General features: G+C 41.8%; 1 protein-coding gene across 6 annotated transcripts in view; it reads right to left on the minus strand.

Annotated features, from left to right (window-relative positions):
* pde4d (phosphodiesterase 4D, cAMP-specific) overlaps positions 1-19,054 on the minus strand; it is a 1,272,582-nt gene that overhangs the window by 557,899 nt on the left and 695,629 nt on the right. The window contains exon 1 of one of the 6 annotated variants that reach the window (XM_069924459.1): positions 715-1,965. The exons of the other annotated variants lie outside the window; for them this stretch is intronic. Coding sequence (XP_069780560.1) covers positions 715-767 — 53 coding nt within the window. The 5' untranslated portion in view covers positions 768-1,965. Of the gene's footprint in view, positions 1-714; positions 1,966-19,054 lie in introns of those variants that run through there. 6 annotated transcript variants of the gene reach the window in all.

Here is a 19,054-nt window from a genome sequence, read left to right on the forward strand (position 1 = left end):
GATTTCATGGAACAAAGCCAATGTGATTAATATATTTAACAATACACAAAAAAGTGTTGGAGGATCTCAGCAGGTCGGGCAGCATTTATGGAAAGCTATGGACAGTCGACGGTTGGAGCCTGAGCAATGCCAAGATCGTCAAATGCCCAAATAATTATATATTATTTTGTTATATTTGAAAAATTATTCAGCAAACCATCAGTTTAATTTTAGACTGAAAAATTGTTTTTGTCGGTTGTATTAGGCTATTACAAGATTTATTCTCAAGCTTCAAAACAATTGCCCTGATGAACCTTTTTATCTTCTGATGACCTTATCTTTTTATTCAACTACGTTATCAATAAGAGGTTTAATTGAAGAATTAAGATTATAAATATTTGTCGAAGTGTTTGGGATTAAGGGATATTGTCATGTCCTGCTGCTGTATTATAACATGCATTTGATTTTTATAGTTAGCATTCCATTAAATTTCTGACAAAAAAAAATAAATGGAGAGTAAAGCCAGGATAAGACATATTTGTACAAATCTATCAGAGTTTGTGGTGTGCAGATCTTCACAACTCTTCACTGTATTTATTTCCCATCTGTACTGATGGATATGAAGAAATTTTATCTCAAATCCTTCTAAATAGGAAACACATGCAAGGTATTAATTGTGGTTTCATAGAATTTTAATCAGATTTCTGCAAATTGAACCTTAAAGAGACAACTTACCATATCCAAGAATGTCTCCTGAAGGGGAAATTATTCACATGCATCATTTCCATGAATCTTCCTTTGCTGGGATGTCACCCAAACCTTTACTTTGAAGCTGTGCAGACACCTTAATACACAATAAACTTCTGGTAGCAATCTAATAAGTCCTCTCTATTAATCGTGACCATATGTAGGATCATTTTTTTTTTGCAAATATGAGAGAGAAGCTGTTTAGAACAACACAGTTTGAAACATGACTGCAGTTATTGTTATAACTGTGTGTGATTATTCTTGAAGTTCAACAATTGAGTAAAATACCTAATCTTCTCTTTCTAGTGGTTGAAGGCAATCAGTGGGATCCAGTACAAAGAAAAAGGCAGAAATATACCATCCACCAGCAAATATATTCCATCTCCCAGCATTGTGTAAAAAATTCTAGAAGGAAACAGGCAGTTGTGCCGCACTCTTAATTCACACAAAAGGAAACCGTGTATGGTTTACTTTCTTTTTCTTTGTATTCTTGCTTCAAACTGTTCAACTTTCTTATACAATGGGCTCATTTCAGCTTTGAAATTCTTCTTCATTGAGCTTATTCCTTCTTGGATAACAAAATTGGTATCATTATCATCAGCAACGTGGAATAACAAAATAAACTTTTCATGTCAGTCAAAAGAACAGGGATTTAGTTATCCACATTTGCAGCTAAGTATCAAGTCCTTCCTGCTCCCAGCCCCAAGGTGATGTTTAGCTGCCATCACATGCATTTATATCATTGTTCTCTCATTTAGATTTTTTTTAAACTATAGGGTTGATATTTCTAGAAGATTGTCTGATTAAAGCAATGTGAGCTTCTATGTTTGAAGACAATTAAGCTGTTGATCTTCTTAATCCGAGCAGTTGGTGCAAATTTGGCATAACAGCAGATAACAAAGAACAAAGAGCTGTCACAAAAGAAGGTAAAAAGGAATGGTCCAGAGCTGAATGTCATCTGAGAACCTCTTCCCTACCGTCCGGATTCCTTTTTCTTGATTCTTGTTCACCAACAGTTGTCATCACTGTTCTCTCATTGTAAATGGGATCATCTGCTTGAAGTCCGTGTTCTCCAAACTCTACACTTCTGTGAAGACGCAACAATTAAATGAAGGTTTTCATTCCAAAGCAAAGTGTGCTGACAAAGCTCATACAGCATGTGGGTTCAGTCATCTCCAGAGTGTCAGACATGCGGCACAGAAATCTTCAGCACATTCTCAATGACTGGGTTACTTTACTCAGCTGCAGAACCAGCTTCAATCTTGTGAGAATACTGCTGCACAGAGGATGTGCTGTCGTCAAGGGGTCCCTTTAGGTAGGTTCCATTTTCAACAGAATTATTTGCAAGGCTTTTTTTACTGTTATTATCTTACTAAATTGCTTTATAAATTTTGTTGATATTGCTGGTATAAGAAGATCATTGCTGCACCTTTCATTTTTCATCAGATCTGCACAAATGTTATTGGGAATTGGGCTGTGTAAAATACCCTAAAAGACCCCTTGACAGCATTGTTCATGCCTTTTTAGGACAAGTGGGAAGTAGTAAACAATGAACTAAACAGTTATAGGATATAAGCTTCAGAAGACAGATGAAAAACATCAAGGCAACAAATTAAATGGGGATTTTTCACACTTCACATTGTAACATTTGGTCACTATTAGTTACAAAATTCTTTGAAAATGCAATCATAATTCAACATTTGTCATATTACAGATGCACTCTCAAAGAGCACTGTAAAATCGTTTACCCTGCATGACACAGAATTAATGAACTTAAATAATTCAATTATCCTTAATATTGCAATGACTGCCGACATTTTTTTGTAAACGTATACTGCTGAGGAACCCCTCTGGAGCACTGCAGTGCACAGCATTGCTCAGCTTCATGGTCCATGAAATCTCTTCATTACCTTCATTCTTCCCACCTTTAGGAAAATAGCAGCAGCTTTGACATTTCTTCCATCTGTATAACTTTAACATTTGGTGTTCAATATTTTGACAAAAAAGTAGCATTCAAATGATCAGATATTTCATTAATCTGCTCTCTACAAGTTTGACTAAATAGAAATCCTCATTGAATTTGCATTTATTTGTTACATCCATCACCTGTCCACAAATATGGAGTGAATGTCAGCTGCTCGTTCGCGTGGCTCATATGATGGGCTGGCAAGACAACAGGCCAGCAAAGAGAAAGAAAACTTAATTGGTGAATGATTTTGAAGAGATGATAATGATAATCTTTGTGTCTTGTTGAATTTAGAAAAGCCAAATCTGTTATTTAAGTTAGATAAAGTTCTTGCTCTTTCACAACTTGCTTAGTTTTTAAAAACTGGATTGGATGGCAGTAGACTATTGTTGTTAAAAACGTAGGCATGGTAACAAGCCATTTCGGCCCACAAATTCATGCTACCCAATTATAGCCAATGGACCTACAACCCCTGGAACGTTTTTGAATGAAGGAAGGAAACCCACACATTTACGGTGAAACTTATTAATTCCTTACAGACAGCAAGGGAAACAAACACCGGTCCCCATCACTGCCACTATAATAGCATTGTGCTATCCACTAAGCGAACTGTGCCTCCCTACATTTGGAGGATGACACCATGTCAATGGGTTATACAGATGGTTGGCATCTTGTAGAGAGGAAAAGAAGAAGCCAAGGGTGAAACAGCACAGAATGCTAAAAGCACCCTTGTAGAGATTGGATCAGCATCTGGGGAGGGATGTTCATGAGAGGATGGAATTCAGCATGTGATTAGGGAATTGAATAGAGTTCATTGTGTAGTAAAATCATGAGAAAAAATATGAAAAATCAAACCGCTGAAAAAGGAAGAGGAGAGGAGAGGGGGAGGGGTGGGGAGAGACAGGGTCAGCAGGTGGCAGGAGGACTGAAGTAGGGTAAAGAATTTTGGGCAGATGAGAATGAAACAAGAAAGTATGCAAATGCCAGGGTTGAGTGCAAATGTGCTATACAATCTCAGCAGGTCACACAGTATCAAAGGGAAGTAAAGGGTAATTGACATTTCAGGTCTTAGCCCTTCTTTATTGTATGAGACTGGAAGTGGGAAGGAAGGGGGAGAGAGGGGAGGGGGGAAGAGAGGGGAGTGGGGGGAGAGAGGGGAGGGGGGAGAGAGGGGAGGGGGAGAGAGGGGAGGGGGGAGAGAGGGGAGGGGGAGAGAGGGGAGGGGGAGAGAGGGGAGGGGGAGAGAGGGGAGGGGGAGAGAGGGGAGGGGGGGGGGAGGGGAGGGGAAGGGGAGGGGGAAGGGGAGGGGGAAGGGGAGGGGGAAGGGGAGGGGGAAGGGGAGGGGGAAGGGGAGGGGGAAGGGGAGGGGAAGGGGAGGGGGAAGGGGAGGGGGAAGGGGAGGGGAAGGGGAGGGGGAGGGAGGGGAAGGGGAGGGGGAAGGGGAGGGGGAAGGGGAGGGGGAAGGGGAGGGGGAAGGGGAGGGGGAAGGGGAGGGGGAAGGGGAGGGGGAAGGGAGGGGGAAGGGGAGGGGGAAGGGGAGGGGGAAGGGGAGGGGGAAGGGGAGGGGGAAGGGGAGGGGGAAGGGGAGGGGGAAGGGGAGGGGGAAGGGGAGGGGGAAGGGGAGGGGGAAGGGGAGGGGGGAAGGGGAGGGGAAGGGGAGGGGGAAGGGGAAGGGATAATGAAAACTATTTAAGGGAGAGACGGGCAGATGAAGGGAACCAGTGTGTGTGTAGCTGATGGTTGGAACAAAGAGATGGAGTGGTGTTGAAATGGTGGAGCCTGAGGGGCATATGAGGAAGTAAATAAAATATTAAGACCAGGGGTGGATTGGAAAAAGAGAGACAGAGAGAGAGAGGATAATGGGGAAGAAGGGGGAAGAAAGGAAGAGAGGAAGAGGGAGAGAGGTGAAGACTGAGAAGGACTGCGAGAGAGGAGAGAAACATAGGAGGTTAGGGCTACCTCAAATTGAAAAAATATAAATGTTCACACTAGGCTACAAGGGTAAAAAAATGAGATAATGTTCCTCTTTTTGTCCTCATCCTCCAGTGGAGTGGAGAAGACCAAGGTCAAACCACCGTGGGGAAGGGTAAAATCACATACAACTGTGAGTCATTTGATCGCCATTGGAAAATTATCATCAAATCCATGCTTGCTCTCACCAATGTAGTGCAAGCTATGTCAGGAGCATCAAATGCACAAGGTTAGAGAAGGCCCACGTGAATCTCTGCCTCATAAAATTTAAATCTCACCTGAAAGGGTTGTTTAGGATTCAAGATGTTGGTAAGGGAAGAGGTGTAGGAATATGCATTGAACCTGCACAGTGCAAAGTGCCAGGGACCAGGAAGACATGGATGGGGAGGACTGAGAGGATCAGGAGTTATGGAGAAAGTGCTCCCTGTGGAAGGTGGAAAGGGTGGGGAGGAGAAAACATGACACTGCAACTGTTGAAAATGATGAAAGATGATGTGCTGGATACGGAGCCCAGAAGGGTGAAAGAGGAGGACAATCTCTGTTCTGTTTTGTGGGAACCTAATGTCAATGGAGATGGAGAGAAGCAGAAAAAAGAGAAAAGTGGTGGAAATGGTCCAAGTGAATTTGAGAGTGGATCTCTCTGTCTCTATCTCAGGAAGTTGGAATTGATAATGCTGTATTGACAAGTTCTGCAAATACTGTAGGAAGCTGCACCAATGAACTTGCTGATGTAATGGAGAAAGAGACAGTGTGGCCCAAGGGCAACTCCACATAGCAGTGAACAGACTAGTGCAAAGATCAGTGAAGTTACAAGAAATAGGTTGATGATGCTGGTACCAGGCATGGGTGGAAACATGCCTGAGTGAAATGCAGACATAGTTACAAATTATACTTTAATGATCCTAATCCTGATTACTGTGAGAACAGGAAGAATAAAGGTCAATAGGCTTTTGAAGTAAGATATGAATTGGAATTGTGAAGAGAACCAGATCAAGTATCAGTTAAGAGGGAATGAAGTTATGATATGGGTCATGAGGGTTTTTGTGTCATCTTTTTCATCTTATTTTTTTTTAATCTGTGGTGCCCCATAATTTAAGAAAACTATTACTTTAAAAAATATAAGAAAGGTAGGTAAAATCCCTTAGTCTTTAACCTTACTCTCCTGTTCCATATTGAAACAAATAGTATCTTAGAATCTCAGCTAGATCAAATCTGGCAAAGGCTCAAATAGAATTCCCAAGTAGGGAATCTCATCAAAACCGAGCTTCACCTGAAAGTCCTAGAATTGCTGCCATTGGACGTAAAGTTCCAATATCTCCACATGGAACTATTGGGATTTGCTGGATGGTTTTGATCCTGAGGACTTCCATGCCAGATCATCAGAAATGTCCTCCTTCTTCAAACAATGTGGCTTTCCCTCTGCCACCATCAACTCAGCCTTCACCAGCATGTCCTCCATTACTTGCGCATCTGCCCTAGCCCCCTCCACCTCCATGTACAATGAGGACAAGATTCTTCATCCTCACCTACCAGCCTCCACATCCAACACATCCTCTTCTGCCATTTCCACCACCTACTGTGTGATCCCACCACTAGACACATATTCCCCTCTCCGTCTTCCACAGGAAATGCTCCCTCCATGACCCCCTTGTCTATTCCTCCCTCCCCACCCATCTCCCTTCTGACTTACCCCTGTGACAGCAAGAGTTTCTCTACTTGCACCCACCCTTCCTCCCTCACCATCATTTGGGGTCCCAAACAGTTCTTCCAAGTGAAGCAACACTTCAATTGTGAACCTGCAGGGGTCATCTACTGCATCTGACGCTCCCGCTGTGGGCTCCTCTACATCAGAGAAACTGCATGGAGACTGGGAGACTGCTTTGATGAGCACCTTGCTTCTGTCCACCACAAGAGCATGGATCACCCAGTGGCCACCCATTTCAATTCATCCCTTTCCCTTGCCGACATGTCTGCCCATGCACTACCACACTGAGACCACAAGCAAATTGGAATAACAACACCGCATCTTCCAACTGGGCACCCTCCAACTGGAGGGCATTAACATCAACTTCTCTAGCTTTTGTTAAACCCCCACCCCCTTGCTTTCCCCCTTGTCGCTTCATTCCCTGTCTCCTTTTCACACAGACATGATAAATTCTACCTAGTCCCAATTACCACCTTTTGCTGGTTTGGATTCCTCCCCATTGTTCGAATTCTGAGACTTTCTGCTTCTGCCTTTTCTAATCTTCCTTGAAGAAGGGCTCACGTCTGAAACCTGGGCAATATATCTTTGTCTGCTACAGATGCTGAATAAACCAGTTGAGTCCCTCCAGCATTATGGTGTTTTTTCCATAACTCAGATCAAATCATGGCCTTCTGACCAAAATATATTCAGTCATGAACAACAACTTAAAGGTCCAGACTATTAGACTATCAGTGATTTCAATTCACAGAACCACAGCTATGGATGCCACATTATTTGCATGTGAATATGTGTAAACTTACTGAAAGGATGATCTTTCACTACCTAGTCCTAAGATCCTTAATATCGTGGGAATGGTTTGTATATATTTATATTGCCTAAATACTGCATTTTTTATGCAAATAATGCTTGACCTGAATGTGATAAAGCTTTTCCAATGTGCATATCGATTCATAAATTTTACAAAAACTTTTCAGCTGCATTGAATTTATAAACAGTTCCATCTGACTTTTTCTTTTGAAATTTTAAGACCATTTCACAGCTCATTGGTTTGGTAATGCGTCGAGGGTGAGATCAGAGTCATGTGCAGTAAAGACGGATGGTTAATGTCTCAGTTCCAAAACACATTGTCAGTTCTGCTGAAGTGTTTGGACCTTAACAATGATTTCTGTTTATCTTTTCATGACGGCTGCCTAACCTGGTGGATGTTTCCATCATTTGTGTTTTTATGTCAGATTTCCAGCATTTGAAGTTGTCTTTTTGTTTCATTTACTGTAGCAAAGACTGACAGTATTTTTAAGAAATTATCAAGGTGCAATTACGTCATTATATTCATAACGGTACAGCGAAACACAGAAGAAACTGCTCATGTTGAATTTGTTCTAGGAATTCTGCAGGTTGAGCAGGGGGAAAGAAAGGTCAATGCTTTGGGTCTGAACCCTTCATCAAGTATCTTGTTTTTCTTTGCTTTACCGTAGTCGGAAAACTATTGGGCTTATCACATCCACAGCTGCTCTTTCAGAGTCCTCCATTCAGTCCCATTGACTTGCTCTATTCTTATTGTCTTGTGAGTTTATTTCTTTCAAGTGATTGTCCAATTTTCTTTTGACATCATTGATCTTCGCTTGTATCAACACCCTCAGGGCATTGTTGCAGGACATTACACCTTACTACATGAAATATTATTCTCACATCCCCAGCCAAAACCTTAAATCTCCATTCCTCAGTCTATATCTCAACATGTAATGGGTACAACTAATCTATTTAAACCTATCGCAGTCGAGTAGACCCCTATCAGCACTTTCCTCATATCCTTTCATCCAAGGTAAACAACCTCAACATATCCCTGCCGTTAAAATTAATCTCTTTCTAACCTATCAAACACTTTTATATGCTTTGTCTATTGCAGTATGCTGTAGGAAACACAATATTCTGGCTGTGGGCTGACCAGAGTGTGATAAAGTTTCAGAATAATTTCTCTGTTGTACACATTACCTCTTCTTATGAAGTAGAAGATCCCTGATGTGAAGTTAACAAAAACTGTAAACTTAATATTGCCTGCCAGCTTCAAACACTTCTGCAATTTAATTCTCATAACTCGACATTTTTTCAGCATTGCGTAGAATTAGAGAGACTTGAGGAAGTTTTGGAATATCATACATTGCATTAAATCCAAATGGATGGCTCCTGATCCCTGTTGCCAAACTGCACAGTTCTCTCTTTGACATTCCATCTGTCACGTCTCCCAATTATACTTACCTATCCACTGAGGTAATTGACTAATATCATCCTATTTACCACACCTCCAAATTTGGTGTCGTTGACAACCCTGTATTCTAATATTGAAAATTACTGACATTAAGGTTAGCTGTGATATCAATAGTCAGCCAAAGTCTGGGAAACAACCATTTATCACTCATTGCATTTTCTGTCCTTCAGACAATTTTAACCAGTCGCTAACTTTCCTCTTCCAGTAGCTCTTCCAGATTTTAATCAGCTGTTAATATGGTCAAACACGGTCTTAAAATCGATTTAGATAACACCTACCTCATTCCCTTCAATCTGTTATTATACAAGTTCCAATTGAACATGATTTTAAAAAAAACAAACATACATAAAAGCTGGGCTCCTAATTAACTCAGATCTTTCCATGGGTCTGTTATTTTTACCTGATTACTCTTTACAAAATCTTCTGCTTCAATGCAATCAGTAGATGTCAAGAACGTCCTTGAACAAGATGTCATATTTGTTACTTTTCAGTCCTATGGTACTTTCCTTGTGCCTGGGGAAGATTGAATTTCATCATTTCCAACCCCACTTTCTCTAAGAGCACGAGATGCAAATAGAAAACAAGCTCATGATCTGTACTAAAGCCAACGTGTTGACCACAACATTAAGGGAAACTGAACGTAATCTTCACGTCAACTTAATACCTTAATGAAGGGCTCAAGCCCGAAATGTTTTATCTTTGCTATATAAAGTGCTGTTTGACCAGCTGAGTTTCTTCACCATTGTGTTTTTTTTTCTTCGACCACGGACTCTGCCGACTTTTATGTTTTCCATCTCTGTGCTACAATCTTCTCAGTTATCACTTTGAATTAATAGACTCTGGAAAATTCATAATATTAATGATGATAACCAAATTTCACCCTGAACAGATTTGTAAATATATACATTAAAGAAATAATGTGTATTATTTTAATATTTTCATCAATTCATAGCACTCAGAGTGATTGTACAAAATAAAGAAAATAATTCAGCAATTTAATCTTGTTTGTTTTGTAAAATTGTCTTTGAGAAGTCAATTTTTATACGGTACAGAATCTTTTATCCAAAACCATTGGGACCAGACTCTTTTCAGAATTCAGAATTTTTCATATATTAAAATAATAGTTATGACGGTACGTTAAGAAATTGCACTGATTTAAGATTCGCGCCAAACAAAGATACACTCCAACTAGAATGGTCTCTGGATGGGGGAGGGGAACTGGACGGGAGGGTTAGCAGTGGCGCTGGACCAGGAGGTGTGGCAAATGAAGTGAGATAAAGATAAACCATAAATTTACTAGCATACTTTTAGTTTTGTTAAACATGCAGCAAAACTTCAAACATTAACTGGCTTAAACTAAGCTAAACACCTGAAAAATGGTGACCATTGTCTTCAGATTGGAGTCTTTTTAAAGACTTCTTCCAGTGTCATCGGGCTCCTGGGCAGGAGTGGGGACCTCGGGCTCCCAGCAGGAGCGGTGATCGAAGTCAGGGACTGGCAGTGGCAGTTGAGAGGTGTCAGGGACTGGCAACCATCCACATCGAAGAAGTTGCCTCAGGTTCCTGGCATGTCTGACTGGCAGGACCACTGAGACACAGCACTGGACGGGGAGTGGGTTGCGTCAGGTCATGATTGGCGCCAAACACGAGCTTTGATATGCAGATATTCATAGAAAAAATGTTTGGGTTTTGGAGGTTTTGGTTTTCAGAATTTCGGATAAAAGATTATGTACCTGCCACGATGTCTACCATTCCAAGTCATTTTTAGCTGGTCAGCCTGCAGCTCATCTTAGCTGAGGCACAGTACAGTATCTTTTGCTAATTAGCACAGGTAAATAAATTGGCCATGATTGAATGGTGGAGCAGACTTGATGGGCTGAAAGCTCTTATCATGCTTCTCCATCTTTTGGACTTACACATCTGCCAGGCTCTGTCTTCTGGTAAAAATTTGACAACAGATCATAAAAATAAATTTGACAAAGAAAAGTATATTAGAAATGAACAATTAATGCTAGTTTTCATACAAACTGACCTTTAGGAGCATTCTGAAAATATATTTTAAAGTTAAAAATGCATTTGATAATCAAATAACAAGATAGTCACACTTCAGGAAATAATTTTTAATGAAAATTCTGCATCATTAATTCAAGAACATGAATCTGAAAATACTTCTGTAGTTCAGAAATTACCATCAAATTTGCCTACATTAGCATAAATACTATATCAGGTTTGTATTGTGTGTGTTTCTATTCAATTCACTTTACATGTTAGTTTTGTTTCCTTTCAGCTCCTGCCTATGTGTATTTGAGTACTCTCGAGTGCCAGGCACTCAGTCACTACTAAAGTGAACAAAGCATTCTTCTGACTGACTGAAACTATGAAAAATTAACCAGCTCTATTCTCCTGTTAACTGCAAACCTATTTTATATATACCTTGTCAATACATGTTTTAGGTGACTCATTCCCTTAGGTCACAATACAAAGTAGTATTTTGTGCACTAACTCCTACTTAAGAATGTCTTTCTTTGGCTTGGCTTCGCGGACGAAGATTTATGGAGGGGGTAAAAAGTCCACGTCAGCTGCAGGCTCGTTTGTGGCTGACCAGTCCGATGCGGGACAGGCAGACACGATTGCAGCGGTTGCAAGGGAAAATTGGTTGGTTGGGGTTGGGTGTTGGGTTTTTCCTCCTTTGCCTTTTGTCACCTCACTTAAGAATGTAGTAGAAGCAATAATCACAGTCTTTTCCCTTTAGTTGTCTATCTTCCAGCTCAACTGGACTAGTTTGATAATCACTGGAGTACAACAGCTCCAGATTTGTGAGCCAAGAGGAAAAGAAAACGACATCCAAATTGAATTCAGTATAACCTGCAACAAAACAAATCTGACATGCACAGAATTTATGTTAATTTAGATACAAATATGATGGCAATTTCTGAACGGCAGGACTTTCACACCCATGTTCCCTCCTTAAATCAGTGACCAATATATCCTCAATTGGATCACTGAAAATCCTCAATTGCAATAAAAAAAAGTCTGTAACCTCAAACCAAATTCTCAATGAATGAGAATGGAATCAGCAAGCAGTGAATTCCCTCATAGTTTTGCTCTTGTTAAAACACATACTATATTCACATTTGTGATCGAGATTGTCCAGAGAGCTATGAAAAAGAATAAAGTAGTCGAGAGATTATAAAAGTAAATTCCAGACTGCAGACAATATGTGTGTTGTAATGCCATCCATCAATTGTGGTGGAATCACTCAAAGAATGAGGGTGGAGTAAAATATTTTCCTTATATACATTGCCAGACTTGATGAATCATAACATTTCAGGCTTTTTGACTGTTTCAAAATAAATAGCTATTTGAATTTAATAGGCATTTTAATTATCATTAACAATTACACTCCAAATGTTATATGCAGTTTTTTTTACATTCTTTCATCAACAAGAGAATGCTGCCTTATTGAGAATTAAAGTTGTTTTTCTAAATAAATTAGTGGATTGAATTATTATAATGATATGATTGTAGAATCATAATCTTTGAATAGCAGTAAAGCAATGAGCTGATTACTGCACGTCATAAAGGGTTTTAGGCTTGAATGCAACTTGGATATGGAACTAGTTTTCCCCTTAGAGTGACAAAAGCACAAACCTAACTGTGCATTTGACAACAACAGGAACTGCAATGCAAATGCCAAATATGCCATTGTGACAGAATATGTATTTTAAATTGTATATAGATATGATTTTGGGAGATAAAGTGTGGCAAGTTTTTTTTTAATGTAGGTCACGTACAAACATTTCAAAACAGATCTCATTTAAAATACTGGAGCTCTGCACAAGGTAGACAGGCTGGCTCCGAATACCTTTGCAAAAACTTTGAGGAATGCCCAAGAAACTTCACTAATGGATTGTTGTTTTGAAAAGCAACAGATGAAAAAGCTCAGAGAATTAGGTTAGGAGCCGCAGTCTGTCTGAGTGGAGGATGCTGTTCTATGAGGGTCATGTGATTTTGCAAGCAGAGAGAGTAGAATACGCTTTTCTGTGTGTGTGTGAGAGAGAGAGAGAGAGAGAGGGAGGGAAAGAGAGGAGAGAGGGAGAGAGGGAGGACAGAGGAAGGAGAGGAGGAGGAGGGAGAGAGGGAGAGGGGAGGGAGGGAGGAGGGAGAGGAGGGAGAGAGGGAGAGGAGAGGGAGGAGGAGGGAGAGAGGGAGAGAGGAGAGAGGGCGCGCGAGAGGAGAGGAGCGCGCGAGAGAGAGGGCGCGCGAGAGAGAGGCGCGAGAGAGAGGGCGCGCGAGAGAGAGGGCGCGCGAGATGCCGAGAGAGGGCGCGCGAGAGAGAGGAGGGCGCGCGAGAGAGAGGGCGCGCGAGAGAGAGGGCGCGCGAGAGAGAGGGCGCGCGAGAGAGAGGGCGCGCGAGAGAGAGGGGCGCGCGAGAGAGAGGGCGCGCGAGAGAGAGGGCGCGCGAGAGAGAGGGCGCGCGAGAGAGAGGGCGCGCGAGAGAGAGGGCGCGCGAGAGAGAGGGCGCGCGAGAGAGAGGGCGCGCGAGAGAGAGGGCGCGCGAGAGAGAGGGCGCGCGAGAGAGAGGGCGCGCGAGAGAGAGGGCGCGCGAGAGAGAGGGCGCGCGAGAGAGAGGGCGCGCGAGAGAGAGGGCGCGCGAGAGAGAGGGCGCGCGAGAGAGAGGGCGCGCGAGAGAGAGGGCGCGAGAGAGAGGGCGCGCGAGAGAGGGCGCGCGAGAGAGGGCGCGCGAGAGAGGGCGCGCGAGAGAGGGCGCGCGAGAGAGGGCGCGCGAGAGAGGGCGCGCGAGAGAGGGCGCGCGAGAGAGGGCGCGCGAGAGAGGGCGCGCGAGAGAGGGCGCGCGAGAGAGGGCGCGCGAGAGAGGGCGCGCGAGAGAGGGCGCGCGAGAGAGGGCGCGCGAGAGAGGGCGCGCGAGAGAGGGCGCGCGAGAGAGGGCGCGCGAGAGAGGGCGCGCGAGAGAGGGCGCGCGAGAGAGGGCGCGCGAGAGAGGGCGCGCGAGAGAGGGCGCGCGAGAGAGGGCGCGCGAGAGAGGGCGCGCGAGAGAGGGCGCGCGAGTGAGGGCGCGCGAGTGAGGGCGCGTGAGTGAGGGCGCGCGAGTGAGGGCGCACGAGTGAGGGCGCGCGAGTGAGGGCGCGCGAGTGAGGGCGCGCGAGTGAGGGCGCGCGAGTGAGGGCGCGCGAGTGAGGGCGCGCGAGTGAGGGCGCGCGAGTGAGGGCGCGCGAGAGAGAGAACGAGAGAGAGAACGAGAGAGAGAACGAGAGAGAGAACGAGAGAGAGAATTCAGTTCTGCAGGTTTTTTTACAGTTCAACAGCAGCAGCTGGGCCTGGAACAGGATAACTTGGCAAGCTTGTGGAAACCCTATTTGGAAGATGGGTTGTGACTGCTTAGTTCAGCCTGGTCAAAGCACTTGTGGTTCATACAAAAGGAGAGGACTGGCAGTCTAATGTTTCACTTGAAATAAGTGAAACAAAAAGGAACTCTGTGGTGACCTGAAAGAAAGAGGTTATCATCTGGAAAACCCTGATGGCGCAAGTTTCTTCAGCAAGACACTGACGTGGTTGATTAAAAGGGATCCAGGAACAACATCTCTCTGAAAACTGACAAGAATCTTCCTGAGCAGTAACCATTTACTTTTCAAGCACCAAAGCCTGGAGAACTTCATAAATGTTAAATTCTGAGCACAGTATAAGAATTGCCTGATACCAGTGAACTTGGAGGAATGAGAAATAAGATTGGATTGTGAATTAAAGAACTCTTCTAAACTTACACACACGTGCTTAAAATTAGAAGGGATTTAAAGTTAGATTAAGTAAGTTAATAGTAATAAGTTAAATTGTTTTCATGCTTAAAGATAATTAAAAGCAACTTTTGTTTAAGTAGCCACTTGCTTTGGTGACTATCTATTGCTGCTGGGTTTTGGGGTCCTCTGGGCTCGTAACACCATACACTTGGGGAAAAGAGCAAGGAAATTAAATAACATCAGCTATATTAGATTAATCACAACATAGAGGAGCAGAAGTAGGCCCATAAACTCAAATTTTTTCACTCATTTTGAAAACCAAAACAAATGCAGATGCAGGAGATTCAATGCATGTTTTCCCTTCCCACTATTCCAAAGATTCATAACCACTTCCTTCAGGTGAAGAACCATTTCACCTGTACTTGTTCCATGCTGTGCCCTGAATTTAGTGATTATGGTTTCCTCTGCTCTTCCCTGCAGAACCAAACCGTAATTGGGTAACCCCTTTTGTAGAATATCTCCATTTAATCTGCAAGGGTGACCAAACCATTCCTACTTTCAACATCCTTTCTTTGATCTCTTATGCCGTTCTATCTAAATATAATGTAATCTCATTACCCAATTTAAGTTTGAGCAGTTTAAGTCCTCACTACTCCACAGTGGATTAAACAATTTCAGATAATCAATCTTTCCATTTTGTAAAATTGGCCAGTTTTGATGAGAGCTCATTGCATGTAATTATAATTCAGGATTTTTTTCTCCATTGATGCTGTCCGAGCTAGCAGATAATTCCAGCATTCTTTCCTGCTTCTTCTTTGCTTTCCAGTTACTGCTGAGTTCTCCTGCTCATCTCTAGTGTTGTTTTTTTTTGTTCTTTCTTCGTTTATTCCCTCCTCCAGACAAATCAACCACAAGTAAAGATCCTCATTCTCCCCACCATAATTAACACCAAGATACTTGAGCCTTCCAGTTTCTTGGTCTCCACCCTATCACAGACAATTCCTTTGTTTTCTTGATCCCTCCCTTTTGCCACTTTAAACAATGCTTATTTTCCAACTTTCCCCATCTCCAATAAAAGGGTATGAACCGGAACTATTCATTATGTTTCTCTTTCCACATATGCCAAATGACCTGCTAAGTATTTGCAGCAGTTTCTGGATTTATATAACTTTGTTGGGACTTCTCATGCCAAGATTATTTTGGATGAGTGGTGGAATGCTGAACATGCATTTTTTGGTAAATTACATCCAGATCCTAAATGCTCATATTGCTATGTGGCCAATAATGTTGCTACTTTGTTTGAAGTTGGTCCATTTGTGTACTCTTTTGAATACATGCTGTAGCATCCATTTACAGGAATAACCAACATCTCTATATCCCATTAGCTCAAGCAGACCTATCAATTGCAAAACTGATTTATTCAAGAGACCAAAAAGTCAGAAAGAAAAGGCTCAAGGACTATTCTAAATCCATCTCAGGTTTCATCAAAATTGTAATGAGGATAGAATGCCAGTTGGTTTTCTTGATTTAACATCTGATCAAAGCCAAGATGGCAGCATATGTGGATCATGAAAGGGGACTGAGTAAATTTATAAAGTGGCTGGCAGAACAGCCCCAAATTGTACATGGCCATGGGATGACAGCAATTTCTCCACCTCCCTCCATATTAAAATAGAAAAGATTTAAGGAAAAGTGTTCAATATCATGCATAAGAGACAATAAAGGTTGAAACAAAAATCACAAATGGGAATGGACACAGGCACCAAAATATAATTTTGAACCTTCAACACACAAATCATAATCATAAATTTAGCAGTATCCAGGGCATATATATCAGACCATGGCTTTTTCACAATTAAATCAGTTTCAGTTCAAGATAGGCATAGCAATCCTCAATCTTAAATCAATTTTAAAGATTCATCTTTGGGATATGGGCATTGTTAGGAAGGTCAACATCAACTGAAGGTGATAATAGACTTCCATTTTGAATTATGTTGATGTAATTTGGTGGTTTTAAAGACCACTTCAGAATCAGTTGATTTAAGCCTTATTGAGATTTAGCAAGGAGAAAATAAAGTCAGAAGTGTCCATATTTCAGTGGAGTAAAGAAAGGGAATTACCATGGCATGAGAGAAGAACTGGCCAAAGTATATTAAAAGGGGGCATGAGAAGGGAAGATGGGAAACAGTAATGGATGGAGTTTCTGGGAGAAATGAGGAAGGTGCAGGATAAACACATACCAAAAAAGAGGAAACACTTGAATGGAAAATTGTGACAACTGCGGCTGACAAGGGAAGTCAAAGCCAACATAAAAGCAAAAGAGACGTCATGCAAGGAAGTAAAATTTAGTGAAAATATAGAGGATTGGGAAGTTTTTAAAAACTTGCAAATCAATGCATAAGGAGAGAAAAGATGAAGTATGAAAGAAGGCAAGCAAATAATATCAATGAGGAATCAAAAACTTCAGTAAAAGAGATGCGAAAGTAGATATAGGACCTCGAGAAAATGATACTGGAGAAATAATAATGGGAGACAAGGAGATGATAGAGGAACTAAATAAATATTTTGCATTAGTCTTCTTGGTGGAAGATATTAGCAGTGTGCCAGATGCCCAAGGTCATCAGTGAAGGGAAGTGAGTACAGTTAATATTTCAAGGGAGAAAGTGCTCAGAAAGCTGAAGGTCAAAGGGTGAATAAGCCTCTCAGACCAGATGGATTTCACCCTTAGGTTCTGAAGGAAATAGCAGTAGAGATTGTGGAGACATTGGCAATGATCTTACAGAAATCAATAGATCTGGTATGGTCCCAGATGACTGTAAAATCCCATATGTTCAACAAGGGAGGACAGCAACAGAAAGGGAATTATAGACCTGTTAACCTGACAAAAATGATAGGGAAGGTGTTAAGAGTCGATTGTCAAGGATGAAAAATTCTTTGAAGAAGTGACAAGCTTCTAAAGGAGGCTGGATAAAGGAGATGCAAGTGGATGTTGTGTATTTGGATTTTTAAAGCCCCTTGACGAGGTGCCGCACATGAGGCTATTTAATAAGATAAGATCCCATGGTATAACAGGAAACATGCTAGAATGGGTTGAGTATTGGCTGATTGGCAGAAAGCAGAGAGTTGGAATACAGGGATCATATTCTGGTTGGATGCCTAGTGGTGTTCCACAGGGGTCACGTTGGGGCTGCTTATTTTCATCTTGTATATCAAATGATTTAGATTACGGAACTTTGTGGCCAAGTTTGCAGATGATAAGAAGGTAAGTGGAGTAGAAAATAGTGTTGAGGAAACTGGGAAGATTAGGAAAATGGGCAGAGAAGTGGCAAATGAAGTACAATGTCAGAAAGTGTAGTCATGTACTTGGCAGAAGAAATAAATTTGCAGGCTACTTTCTAAATGGGGAAAAACATTTAAAATACCCAGATGTAAAGGGAACTGGGAGTCCTCTTGCAAGACAGTTTGAAGGTAAATGTGCATGTTGAGTCAGTGGTGAAGAGGGCAAATGCAATGTTGATATTCATTTCAAGAGGAATAGAATATAAGAGCAGGAGTGTGATGTTAAGGTTTTATAAGACCTCACTGGAGTATTGTGAGCAGTTTTGAGCTTGTCATTTAAGAAAGGATTTGCTGACAATGCAAAAGGTTTCAGGGGAGGTTTATAAGCATGATTTCAGGAATGAAAGTATTAGCTTATGAGGAACATTTGACAGTTGTTGCCCTGTACTCATTGGAATTTAGAAGAATAAGGGGGATGGAGAAAGATAATTTCCCATGGTGGGAGAGTACAGGACATGACAGCACAACTACAGGATTGAAGGGTGTCCACTTCGAACAGAGAAGTGGAGGACTTTCTTTAGCTAGAGGGTGGTAAATCTGTGGAATTTGTTGCCACAGGGATTTGGGGAGGGCAAGTCATTGGGTGAGTTTAAAACAGAGACTAATTAGCCAGGGCATCAATGGTTATGTGAAGAAGGCCAGGTAGTGTGGCTGAGTGGGAAAATGAATCAGCTCATTATTAATGGCAGGCAGACTTTATGGGCTGAAAAGTCTGCCTCTGCTACTATGTTGTATGGTCTTATGGCTTCTCCCCCACCACACACACACATACCTCACTTCATTTTGAAATCTCTACAATGTCCTTAGCTTTGAGAAAAAAAATCTAAATATGCCAAGTACATACTAAATGACATGTACTTTATTATTCCCTGTATTTCCACGCTACAGTAAAACCCTTGGTATTTGATACCAATGGGGATTGGTAGATGCCAGGTAAGTGAGTTTGTTGGTTAAGACTCACTCTTACAATGACCAATAGATCTGCATTAAGAATAAACAGCTTTAAAGACAAAAATACTATGCTGTACTTACACTGAACAAACTTCACTGGCATAAAAATATACATCTTAAAGAATGTGATTTTTTTTTGTCACATTCTTTGAAAACATTTAACTGTTGCTGCATTTGAATGTTCTTTCCCCTCCATCGAGCCAACCGAAAGATGAACAATAACATTATAGATAATTAACACCCGCCCCCATCAAGTTTACAGATAAAGCCTTACTAATATAGTTAATAATATACTAATAAAGATTAAAAACTCTTACTAAAGAGGGATAAGGAGACCCCTTGAGAGAGTCACCCCAAATGCGAGCAGAATTAACC

The sequence above is a fragment of the Narcine bancroftii genome, chromosome 3, assembly GCF_036971445.1.
Source record: "Narcine bancroftii isolate sNarBan1 chromosome 3, sNarBan1.hap1, whole genome shotgun sequence".
Taxonomy (NCBI): Eukaryota; Metazoa; Chordata; class Chondrichthyes; order Torpediniformes; family Narcinidae; genus Narcine; species Narcine bancroftii.